Below are 12,302 nucleotides of genomic sequence, written 5' to 3' on the forward strand. Positions count from 1 at the left end.
GGGCGGGGCCAGCGCGGGGCGGCTGCGCGGTATTTCCGCGGGCGGTTACAAGGGCGGGCGGTTTCCCCCTCCCGCTCCCGGCGCTGGCAAGCCCCGCCAGGGTTTACTTCTCAGAGCTGCCACAGTTTTCTTTCACAGCGTTGTCTTTGACCAGAAGCTGCTTTAATTCCTCATTCTAAACATAAATTCACGTCTGGTTCCCCATCATGAACGTAGGAAGCTCAATCAAATAGCAAGAAAAACACATCATTAATAATATTGCAATGAAATTAGTGATTGAATTCGGTCATAACCATTTCAATTACATACACGCCTGGAATTTCTCCCTTCAACAAAATTAAGAAGTCGCACTTCACTGCTCTCATATTTATTCTTCTCTGATAAATGTGCATAATTAAAAGCGTTATAAAAAAATCAGTATTTGCATTTTAGAAAGATTAAATTTCTACGCCTTCATCAGAGCCCGCCTCTTTCAGTCTCTCCCGACCAGGTGCGTCTCCTGGGGCCTGTCGATGCGGAAGAGCAGCTCTGCGGGCAGGAGGTACCCCAGGTACTGCACGCTGTCCGGGCTGGTGTCCTGGTGGTAGTGCCCTCCTTCCCCGTGATGGCTGAAACAGTGGGTGTGCTCCACGCGCAGGTCAAAGCCCTGTCACCAGAGAAAGGCCTGTGAACACACACGTTCATGTGACATGAGGATAGTCTGTCCTTTATACTGCATTATTTCCACCGGCTCAGAGCCTGCTCCAACCATTAAGCAGTGAAAACTTACTAGTTTCACAAGCATCTTGCAAGACAAAGGAGAGCTGTACAAGGCTTTACCATAGGGCATCAAAGAGATTTTAGAAACCCCAACAGCCCACAACTTTCAATGTCAATCTCCCAGAGATTATTTTTTCCCCTTTCTTTCTATTGGGATTACATAAAGCAGTCACACCAAGGAACCCCTACTGGAAATCAGAACCTCTTTGCACTGAACACCACAGACCCATGCAATAAAGGGATAATCTCTACTCCAATTCTGAGAGCCATATTAGATTAAAATAGGAAGAATAGCAAATAAAATAACAATCAGTTTATATACCATAGAATCACAGAATGGTTTGGGTTGGAAGGGACCTTAAAGATCATCCAGTTTCACCCCCCCACCATGTGCAGGGACACCTTCCACTAGCCCAGGTTGCCCAAAGCCCCGTCCAGCCTGGCCTTGAACACTGCCAGGGAGGGGGCAGCCACAGCTTCTCTGGGCACCCTGTGCCAGTGTCTTATCACCCTCACAGTGAAGGATTTCTTCTTTATGTCCAATCTAAATCTGCTACCTTTCCATTTAAAGCCCTTGCCCCTTCTTCTTTCGCTACTGGTCCTGGTAGAAAGTCTCTCTCCATCTTTCTTATAAGTGCCCTTTAAGTAGTGAAAGGCCACAGTAAGGTCTACCCAGAGCCTTCTCTTCTCCAGGCTGAACAATCCCAAACTCTCTCAGCCTTTCTTTGTAGGAGAGGTGTTCCAGCCCTGTGACCATTTTCATGGCCTCCTCTAGACCCGCTCTAACAAGTTCATGACTTTCTCAGAATCCCAAAGCTGCAAGCAGAACTCCAGGTGGGGTCTCTGGAGGAGGAGAACCACCTCCCTTGGCCTGCTGGCTGTGCATCTTTTGACGCAGGTCAGAATATGATTGGTTTTCTGGGCTGCGAGCGGATACTAATGAATAATGCTATCTTCTACTGCTGTCTCTGAGTGACACTCAAACATTTCCAAAACCACAGGCTTAGCCCAGTTCTGTTGAGCTTGCAGTGGATACAGATGGGAGCAACCCAGCTACATCATGTTGCTGGTTGGTTCTGAATGAAGCAGCTGTTGATGGCTGTTTTCAAAGTACTCCTCAGTTGATTCTGGGAAGAGCCCACAGTTTAGCCTGAGGCCAAAGGCTGCCACATGACACAAAGTCACACCCTTGAACACTTCCAAGCCTAGAGCATGTCTCATTTAACTTTGGAAAAATGTATTTTATATTACTTATGACTACATTGTTATTTATAAAATAGTCTTTTTCATCTATGGCTTCCTGGTTACTTTCAAATAGTCTTTCCTAATGATGATTATCTTAATAGCTTTTGAAACAAGACTGAGTTTTATCCTAAATTATTTGCTTTTGAATTTATTGCTGTGAAAGATGCTAGATAATTTTCTAGCATGAGGCTTTGCAGACTTCAGTTTTCATTGGCAATTATGAGATACATGCTTCATACATTTCGACACAGCATCAGCAGAGGCAGTTTTTATGAAAGTGAACTACATGAACACACAGCTGAACAAGCTTCCATGCTCTTGACATTTTTCCTGGCATGGCCAGCAGTGAATCCTGTGGGGTTTGTGATGCATACACTTCCACACTTCCAATTGGACTGGGACCATTAAATTCAATCCACTATGAACAGCCACTAGGTTTCAGAACAGATTGACCTAACCTCAATTCAAATGAGTGACAGAAATGAGAAGCTTCTATTTCATTACACCACCTCTGGAAGAGTTTAACACAATATATACACACTCCTGTTCTTAAAAGAAAAATCACATCCAGGACAAAATTCATTACAAGTCTCAGTTTACACTTAGAAATGAGGAAGAGACTCACTGGATCTCTGGAAACTATTACGGGCTGACAAATCAGTGGGGCCTTCATTTCAAAGAATTTGAGCCAGTTATTCACATCCTCATCAGTATTCAGAGGGCAGGCAGAAAATTCTGGAGGCTACAGCAAAAGTAAAAAGTTTATAAGCAAAAGGAAGACACTTCTATCAAGATACTTTAGCAACTTTCCTTCACTTTTCTCCTCCCCACTAATCTGTTTACACTCCTCCTTGCCTGAAAGAAACTCACCAGTGCCCATTACTGTGTTTCTGTTAGAAATGGAAGTGACCAGGGTATTATTTCTCTCATTGCACAGTGAGGATTCTCCTCCTGGTACATTTTAGAAACTCAGTTATTTAACTCATTTTACAATAGTTCTACACTCCTTCAGCTGCTCACGGATTTCAAAAGAAAATATGACAATATTAAGGCTGACTAATACAATGCAACTAGTTTTGTAACATCAGCAACTTACTTCAATACACTGCTTATCCTAACAGTTTATGCATATATTTAAAAATACAAAACAAAGTCAAGGCACTAAGATGTTACACCCTGATTTATATTTCTGTTTTCATAAAGATAAGAAAAGTTATATGAATTGAGAACAACTTACCATAACATGAATCTTTGCTTTCCCCTTCTGAATGATAAATGTACCACCCATCCCAACTGGCTTTTCTCCATAGTGTTTCTCTAAAGTTTGTCTCAGACAAGACACGAAGTTAAGTTCCCCAGTTCTTCCATTGGCTTTCACTTCAATGACCTGGAGAATAAAGTTAATTTGTCACTGCAGTCTCCCACTGCAACAATCTGCAAAAGTCCATGAAAGTTGCTCTGAAAATCTCACAAGTTTGTAACCCAAGATTACTTTTTGAAAATGTTAGTTTACCTACAAGTGCTGCTCCACTTGCATTCTTCCAGTACTTGACCAACAATCTTTCCTGACTTTCTGTGTCAGGAAAAAGCTCAGCTTTGCCTGTGAAGGATGCTGGGCAGCAAGTCATTTACTCATACATGAGTCAGTGATATAAGCAACTCCTTTCTGTTGACTAGCTGGCTTTCACTCTGTTATAAAGAAACTCTTGAAAACAGAGAAGACTGCTCAGTTTCCATGCACTAGTCAGGTTGTTGATTGCTTCGCCAACACCTCTTTGTGCTAGATGTGCTGGGAAGAAGCATTTCTACAAAAAACTAGACAAGTGCCCAACCTGACTTACACGGGTCAATTGTACAACCATTACTTTAAATCACTGCTAGTTTGGACTGGATTTGGATAGATGATTTATGATGGAAAAGGTTTAATAAACTAATAACTATCCGTCAAACTATCTCTGTCTCCACCAATTCTTCCCCTTGTTCACCGCCATCAGTTCCTTATATCTGGATATTTCTTTCATGGAATTACTACTTACTATTATCATAGAAAACTGATAGGAGAACACTGAACCATGAGTTTCTGTACAGCCACAAAGCTCTACAAGCAAAGTCACCTTTGATCCAAGTACATACCTTACCAGGTTGGCCCTCACTGGCATAAAGGTTGGCCAACAGCCCAAACTCACAGTCAGTATATTTACTGCTATACTTCTCAAGCAGGCACCCTTTATCTGCAGGATTTATCTGAGCAATGTAGCTCCCATTTACAGCAGGCTTTTTTTCACTCTTAGTTTGAACAATAGGGATAAGCTGAGAAAAATAACATGTAAGAGTAAGTCAAGCAAGTCAGTAAGAATATGTAAGAGTCAGTCAAGTGAACAGAGCTCACATTAAATGCAATATAAGCTTTGGACCATGACCGCAAGAAATAATCCCCTTCATCACACAGCTCTGCCTCTCAGGATGAGGCCTGTACTGCTAAGAAAAATGCACTAATACTGTAATGTAATTGAAAACTCCAGAGACAGCTTTACTTTTTCTGGACAGTTAAATTTCATGTTTGTCAAGATGAATGCTAGTGTTAAAAAAAAAAAGTAAAAAAAGAAGAAAAGAAGTCCAACCATTGAGATCTGAGGCCTCCATGCAAGTACTGGAATTCTCTGTAATACTTTCTCTGTGTACAGTAACAACCACTATTATAGTGGCACAAATTTAATGCTGAGATGGACTATCTTATCTGCCACTAAATGCATCAAAAAGAGATGGCAAGACCAGAGGTTTACACTTGAAAAGGCTCTTGACTAACCAAAGCTTGCACAAGCAGTAGTTTCCATCTCACGCCTCTCCTGCAGGTGATTTGTATATGTATCTTTAAAATTCAAAATAGTAAAACAAAGCCCTCCAAGAGGGCAAAAGATGGGGAGTATTTCAAAGGCATTTGCCAGTAACTTTGTCAAGCATTTCTGTATCTTGTCATTAAAACCTCTGGTCAGGTCTTTCTCAATCAGTTCCAAAAAATCATGTTTGTTCCACACTTCAAAGCAATCACATGCTTCCTGAAGAATTACAAGTTAAAAATTAATCTTCAGTATCTCCAGTGTATGCACCTCACTGGCTGGCCCTCATCTGAATTCCTTCTAATAAGTTTTCTGTGCTTTTGGCACAAATGGTGTTTATTAAATGTTTTGTTGGAAAATGGAGATACCCAGCATGATACTGCTCTACTATTATAATACTTCCATGAATTCATTGAGAAACATCACACTCATTTACTGACCTCAGCATTTACTCCAAGAATCTTAGATGAAGCAGCTCCAGCTCCAAGAATGAAGGCTCCAGGCAGCTCTATGTCTTTTGCAACTGTATTTAGATCATAAATCTGCAAAAGAGAAACAATCCTTTGATTTTGGTGGGGTGCTCTAATTTGGAATTGTCATTCCATTCACTGTAACCTCTGGATGCATTTAATTCACAACACCTTCATTAGTATTTTGGATAATTAGTTTGAACACAGTTTCTAAACACCACAACATTTGGTACTAACAAACTGGGTACATGTCCATTTGCTTTCTGAAAGATAGAGTCTGCCTGTATGTTCCCCTGCCATTTTACCCCAAACCAGAATTATTTTTCTTATTGAAATTTATGTTTGTGTAAAATAAAAAATGGAAGGGAATAGCATATAGAAACAGATGAGGTGAGGTGTCAGAAAGGAGACATAATATTCTTGGAAAAAAACAATAATGTGAATCCAGTGTTGGCCTGAAAATACAAACACGGACAGTTTTTACACAGAAACGTGGCTGTGACTTGAAATCACAGGCATGCAGCAAGACATACAAACATGCAGACAAGCCCCTTGTTTAGTAGTTCCTTCCATGGCTCCTGTCACAGATGGTATGTATTCAAAACTGTCTTGTATTTGAGGGCAGGAGAAGATGAACCATCAACCACAATATTGCTATGCTGTGTAAGATTTCCTGACATAGTCTACGTTTAACACGGAATCAATCTCATGAAACGCTGAAAAGTCTGGTTCACAACTGGAATCTTACAGTATCCATTAGTCCTTAGTTTTGTTTATATTTCAACAAGGTATTGCTTTCCTTTTGCCAAATATATTAAACCCCACAGCTGCAGGAAAAACTCACTTTTTCTTTTTGTACAACAGGTATAAGGTAAGGAACACCTCCCACATCTGCTATTCTAGGCTTTCCGCAGATTCCTGGAAGAATACAGCCAGTCAGTTTGGTAATCTAATAATCTTGTTAATTTAACCTAATCATTTTAAATGAGCATGCACTCTAATCCACCAAAGAACTGGTTCCTCAAACTTCTAAAACCCTTTGAGAACACTATTTCCCAAGCATGCTTAGATAAAGTGTTGCACTATTAAGAAGTCCAAGGACAGTAAGCCCTAAAATGATTCACAGTAGGATTTCATGCTAGGCAACCTGTTGTAAAATTAACATTCTCTAAGCACAAAAAAATATTACAGTGAGCAACAACTGCCATTTGCCAGTTCTCCAGTAAGATGCTCTGACCACAGAGTGGATAGCCCCACTGGGATTCCAGCTGCAAAATTTCAGCAAAGCTGGATGCCCAAGTCTCAGGACAATTCATCCCACTTATTTGGACCGGTATTTTAAGAAAGGATGAATCACCTTCTGGAGGTGTTTCTTTCACTACGTTGATGACAGAGGGAACTCACATAAGTAGCACAGATGGCACATCTGTCTTCCAAACAGCTAATGTCAAAGAAGATCAGTCCCACTTAGACACTTTCACTTCACCAATGTACATGAGCGGCAGAAATTTAAAAATGAATGGAAGGTTCAGACAGTGATTGGCATGGATCTGAAACATTTCTCTATCTGCAAGATAACTTGATTTCAAAACCTCTTCAGTGCACTAAATAAAGCTTATTTCATAAGTCATTACTGCAATAATAGGTTAAGAAAAAAAATTATGACAAGTACTTGGTAATGACTTGTCCTTGTTCATACATCAACTAGGAAGCAAATTCAGAAACAAAATTTAGCTTGCCTCTCATGCATATTCTTTACCTGAAAAACAATTTAAGCTCTCCCAACATCTTTAGAAGATCAACACCAAGTAGGATCAGGTAGAAAGAACTGGAGAAGTCTTAGTGGAAGACAGGAATGAGAGGTTACCTTTAGCAGGAAATTTGAAGGGTTCCTGAGTCAGATCAGGACAGTCTACAACAGAGACTTGAGCATCAGCAAAGTTTTCTTTAAGCCCTTTCTGCAAAACTATAATAAAGAATAATGGCAATGTTATTGACAATGAAAGGAATGAAAAATTATCAAGAGTTTGACAAATTACTAACAATAATAAATATATCTGTTTAGGCTTTATTTTGGCAAGATCCATTAAAGGACTTACACCTACCCTAAGTAACTCCATGGCTTTAAATGTTACCGTTTCTAAGCACTTGTTTACTGATAATTTTTAGCTACCATATTAATTCATTTTAAGAATTTTAAAAACCTTTAAATTGAAATACAGTAACAGACTGCTCCTAGTAGCACTAGGAACAGCACAATATGAAGTAACACAGATACACCATATTCTTTAGTGGCTTTGCTTCACAAGAGCAGACAATTATGATCACAGTCAAATATCATGTAAGAGCAAAGGAGGAATTAAGTTTTAGCTGAAGTGACAATCAGTTCTTTAAATACATTAACTAGACTGTTTGCAATAGCTTGATTATATTCTCAAACAGTCTCTGCTGTCTAGAAACTTCTGCTGTCACAGGATACTGCCTGTCATGTTTATGTTCATATGGAGATTTTCTGGCAAGTGACACTGTCAGTACAAGACTGGTAATGAATGGTTTAGGTGATAATGAGCAGACCCAAATCTGAACTTTTGGGTTTGCTCCGTATCAGTGTTTTTGGGCTCAGAACCTACAAAGTCACTCAAACAACAGGAAGGATTCTGATTTAGACAAGTGCACTGTTTGGAAACAACTTCCAAACCTTAATTGAGTGTGGGATTGCCTTCATATACACTGCTCCAAACGCCATGTTAAAAGGTCCAAGTTCTTTCATGCCTGGGGGTCTGCTTTAGCAGATGTCTCAAACTAAGGAATAGAAAACTCAGTCTGTGATCTCAAATCTGACAGTTCCTTATTTACTCAGAAGACTTTCCTGTGCCTTTGTTTCCACGAGTCAGAATCTCAGCTGTACCTTACTTCTTTGGAGCAGATTTACCAAGCTGTTGACCACAGGGCCAGTAGAAGGTACCTGGCAGGTTTCTAAATACATCTCAGTACCTTCTGATAAGTGGAATAGGACAGTAAAAGGGCATTCCTCAAATTATACTCAAGAGCTGAACAGCAACAAAATTCACAGCTTACAGGAGGTCCTCGGGACAGACGGGGGAAAAAAAAGGAAAATTCTGCTTCCTGACCCATCTTTTCTGATACTGTTTTAAGCTGCTCTACTTCAAGTACACACTGATCTTTGCTGAGCCCACAGATCTATAGCAGCCCTGGCCTACTGCCCCAGCCTGTCAGCTACTGGGTGAGAAAAGCACTGAGAACCACTGCTGGGACCACACTTCTCAAAGCATGGAAATGTCAGACTGACGCAGATTTGGGAGAGTGGCAGACTGAACTTGAGGACCTCTCAAAGAAAAACAACCTTTAGTACATCTGCTGCAGGAGACAGACTGCCAGAAGGAATCATGTCTTCCTACTAGGACAAGGAAAGAAGCTCATAAGGAGGTGGGTTGGACCAAATCACCTCCAGAGGTCCCTTCCAACCTCAACCATTCTGTTAGTATGAGCACATTTTGTGAAGGCTTTGGAAAGAAACAAACTAAACACTTCCCGTGACCTGATTCTAAGGCAATCACCAAAAGAGGAGCCAGCTAGGTTCAAGCAAGAGGACCTGCCATGCTATACTGCATCTTCTCAGCTGTGTTTTGAGTAGTCTTGAAAGAGAAAGGGTAGAGGAAGACAGATGATCCAATATGTGTAGTAAGTTTGGTCTGTAATTGTTGAACATTCACAACCCATGCACAAATCTGCAAATGCAGCTGACAGTTTTAAAGGGTTTGAGAGCCTGTGTGTGTGCTTAAATATCATTGGGGTTTGGGAGAGGAGTCATTGTTTGCTTTAAGGAAATAACAGCATATAGAAAAACACAGCTTTTCTTTACATCTCAGTGTGCTAAAAGCAGGAACATTCTGCATGTGCTAGCTGTAGAAAGGTTTTGATAAGAGCCTTTAAGTTTGAAGAGTATGTTACAAGTTTGTAAAAATTTACACGCTGCATGACTTACCCCCAGCAAGCTCCTCCAGACTTGGAACGTGAAAAGCAAACCTTTCGACTTTGGCCATTTCCTAATTGGTGCCAATTTCTTCAGGTAAGAAATTACAATATATCACACAGTAGCAATGACTGATCTGTCAACAAGGATAATAGTTTAACAATTAAAACAGGCCATTTCAGTATGTTACTTATTGTTTAATTTCACTCAAGAATACGTAGACAACAGTAGAATTGTAGTTCTGCCATAAAGGAAAGACTAGCAGCTTCAGTATTAGTGTTAGTTTTCTTCAGGGCTTTGGAAGATGTGTCTGTCAGCTCTAGAGCTAGCTCAGAGCATATGCTAGTCCTCAAGCTTACAACTGGGTGTAGGCAAAACACATGCAGTTCAAGGGACAGGTCAGGAGATTTATCTGTTCTCTATAAGCCTGGAGTCATAATTTATTTTTGAAAGAAAACTGAGCTTTTCTGAGCACATTAGCTGCCTCCTCAGGTTCTCCCTACCTTGTTTACTTTTCCAGCATTGGCTATGGTGGACTTTCAACTTCAGCTGTAGCACGGTCCCCAGTTGATTCTGGGCATGTGTTTCCCCTTCCAGAGGGGAACAGGCTAGCAGCAAAATAAAAAATAAACAACAGCAAGTTCTGCAGTATCAGGCTCTGTACCTGAGCAGAAAGTTTTGTTTGAACATAAGTTTAAGAATCCCTTTACAAATGAACTATATTTCAGTCAGCCTTGCAACAGCAAAGTCAGCTACTAGGGCAAACCACTAGCTCAGGGCAGAAAGAGCTGATTATACACTACCTACAAATAAGCCACAGCAATCATTAACTCCTTAGGCACATGTTTGCTGCACACAGCAGAAAAAAATGGGTCCCAGTCATCCAGACTTCAAGCCTTGGAGGAAAAAGCCAAAAGCCTAAGTACAACCCCAGACCTGCCAGAGCTTTTGTTATAAAGCTGTTTATGTATACTTTTAGCTTCTATTTTAAAAAAATCCTAGCTTTTATGATTTTTGACCATCATAAATGTCCTTATACCATCAGCCTCTTGAGTCTGCATAAAGGGAAAAAACCAGCAGAAAAACAAAGTAAAAAGAGTTGGAGATCATAGCAGTCAGCTAATTTAAGTCTTTGAGCTTAAAATTCAGCCAACCCAAATTACTGCTGCAGCAAGCAGTAGAGAAAGGCAGAAAGACAGCTACCTGTGTATAGTAACTCTCTATTACTTGGTCTTATCCATCTCCACAGGTGACTCCCTCCCTCCTCTGGCTGTGGAAGAGAAAGCAACAGGCTGTATTTGGTGCCTCTGGTAGAAGCCTATTGTCAGATGGAGCGATTCATAGCCTGAGACTTTAAGTGTGCACCAAACACAAAAAAGGGAGCAATTAGAGAAAGATAGTGAGAAGATGACTTTGGCAGCTTTGTTTTAGATGACCTTCATCCCCTCAAGAACTTTTTGCCACTTCATGAAGGAGGCTGTGTCAGCACTCAAGACACCAGCTGAAAAAGTCCTGAAACACACTCAGAAGACGGGCTAAAACTACTGTTGTGCAAAAGGCAGAGGCAAGACTTGGACACAGTTAAAATAAGCAGGCTCAGCTAGAACACCTAACCATCACCTGCTGCTTAAAGGACAGGAGTCAGTTCCCCACAGTCAAGAAAGGAAAGACTGTAGGAAAAGCTTGATGTACCATAATAATCCAATTGCCAGACAGTAGTCCTTACCTGGAAGGACACAAAATAGAAGTAGATCTATGAGTCACCACATCAAGGACAGCATTCACAGAGGAGTTTGTGTGGTATGGGAGAGGGAGAACCTGGAAGGAGACAATAATTAAGATCCATCATGAAGGTGTGGAGTGACATGGAATTACTACAGAAGACTTTCAAAGAAAGAATACAAATGCTAAAGGGATAAGATTATTAGATCTGTGATGGTGCAACAAGAATGGAGAGAACAAGCATCTAAAAAAACTTTAAAAATCTATCTTTGAAGCAGAAAGGAAACATTCGAGTGAGTAATCAAGGTCCAGGAAAATGTAGATGAAAGGGGAACAATTATATTAATGGGGTGGGGGGAGTTCTCTAGTATCAAAGCCTGAATTAAAACTAGCTTGGAGGGTAGAAGCCAGAAAGGAGCAGTTATACGCAGGGTAGAAATGAGTCAAGGCGAGGGAAGAAGAAATATCAGGGAAAAGCTGAAGGCGGGAATCAGTAAGAAAAGAGAAACGTGGCAATGGCACCCAGAAGAGCAAAACATCTACAGACGCATCTGCAGAGGTCGTGTTCCTCAGCTGGGGCGATGTAAGGAGATCCCGTAGTGGCAGAGGAAAGCTGCGGGACGGCAGAGACACCTGCCCGAGCGGCTGGGATGTGGGGAAGGGACCGGGAGGAACAGGCGAGACTGAGCTCCTCCGGGAGAGCATCCAGGCAGGCAAAGGCAGCAAAGAGCGCGGGAGCGAAGAAGCACTAGAGCTGACACCGCACTTGGCATGGCTGCGGGAGGAACTCAGGAATTACTCAGGCTGGAGCCGCCAGCTCGGGGGAGATTCGGCGGCAGAAGGAAGGAGAGGCAGGGGAGCGGTAACGAGAGGCCGACCGGTGCAGTGAGCAGCTCCGCAGTCTCACGCCGACCGGGGAGCCCAGACCCTCCGGGCGAGGCGGGGGGCGGTTGAAGGGGCAGAGAGCCGGGAGCTGCTCCGCACCACCCGAGCATGCAAAGGCGCCGGGGGACGATCCCTGACCCCACACCCAGCCGCCGCTACCGCCTGACCGCACGTACCTGCCCCGCCGTCCGGGCGGCCCCGCCCGCCCCGCCACCCCCGGCATGGCGGCGTGACCCCGCCCGCCCCGGCATGGCGGCACCACCCCCGGCATGGCGGCGAGACCCCGCCCGCCCCGGCATGGCGGCACCACCCCCGGCATGGCGGCGAGACCCCGCCCGCCCCGGCATGGCGGCACCACCCCCGGCATGGCGGCGAGACCCCGCCCGCCCC

General features: G+C 42.5%; 1 protein-coding gene across 2 annotated transcripts; it reads right to left on the reverse strand.

The window, feature by feature from the left end:
- Positions 1 to 140: 140 nt before the first annotated feature.
- On the reverse strand, positions 141 to 12,152 carry C1H11orf54 (chromosome 1 C11orf54 homolog). Of its 2 annotated transcripts, none has more exons than XM_074932491.1 (10): positions 12,089 to 12,152; positions 11,032 to 11,123; positions 9,318 to 9,441; positions 7,179 to 7,277; positions 6,156 to 6,229; positions 5,282 to 5,383; positions 4,138 to 4,314; positions 3,242 to 3,391; positions 2,630 to 2,746; positions 141 to 646 (listed from the first exon to the last, which is right to left on the reverse strand). In XM_074932491.1, exons 3-10 carry the CDS (start codon positions 9,373 to 9,375, stop codon positions 473 to 475), a joined length of 951 nt encoding a protein of 316 aa, XP_074788592.1. In that variant the 5' UTR covers positions 9,376 to 9,441; positions 11,032 to 11,123; positions 12,089 to 12,152; the 3' UTR covers positions 141 to 472. The 2 variants fall into 2 exon arrangements, with proteins under 2 accessions (XP_074788592.1, XP_074788599.1); XM_074932498.1 differs by lacking the exon at positions 12,089 to 12,152 and adding an exon at positions 11,906 to 12,005.
- Positions 12,153 to 12,302: the final 150 nt, after the last annotated feature.

The sequence above is a fragment of the Athene noctua genome, chromosome 1 (genome assembly GCF_965140245.1).
Source record: "Athene noctua chromosome 1, bAthNoc1.hap1.1, whole genome shotgun sequence".
Classification (NCBI taxonomy): Eukaryota; Metazoa; Chordata; class Aves; order Strigiformes; family Strigidae; genus Athene; species Athene noctua.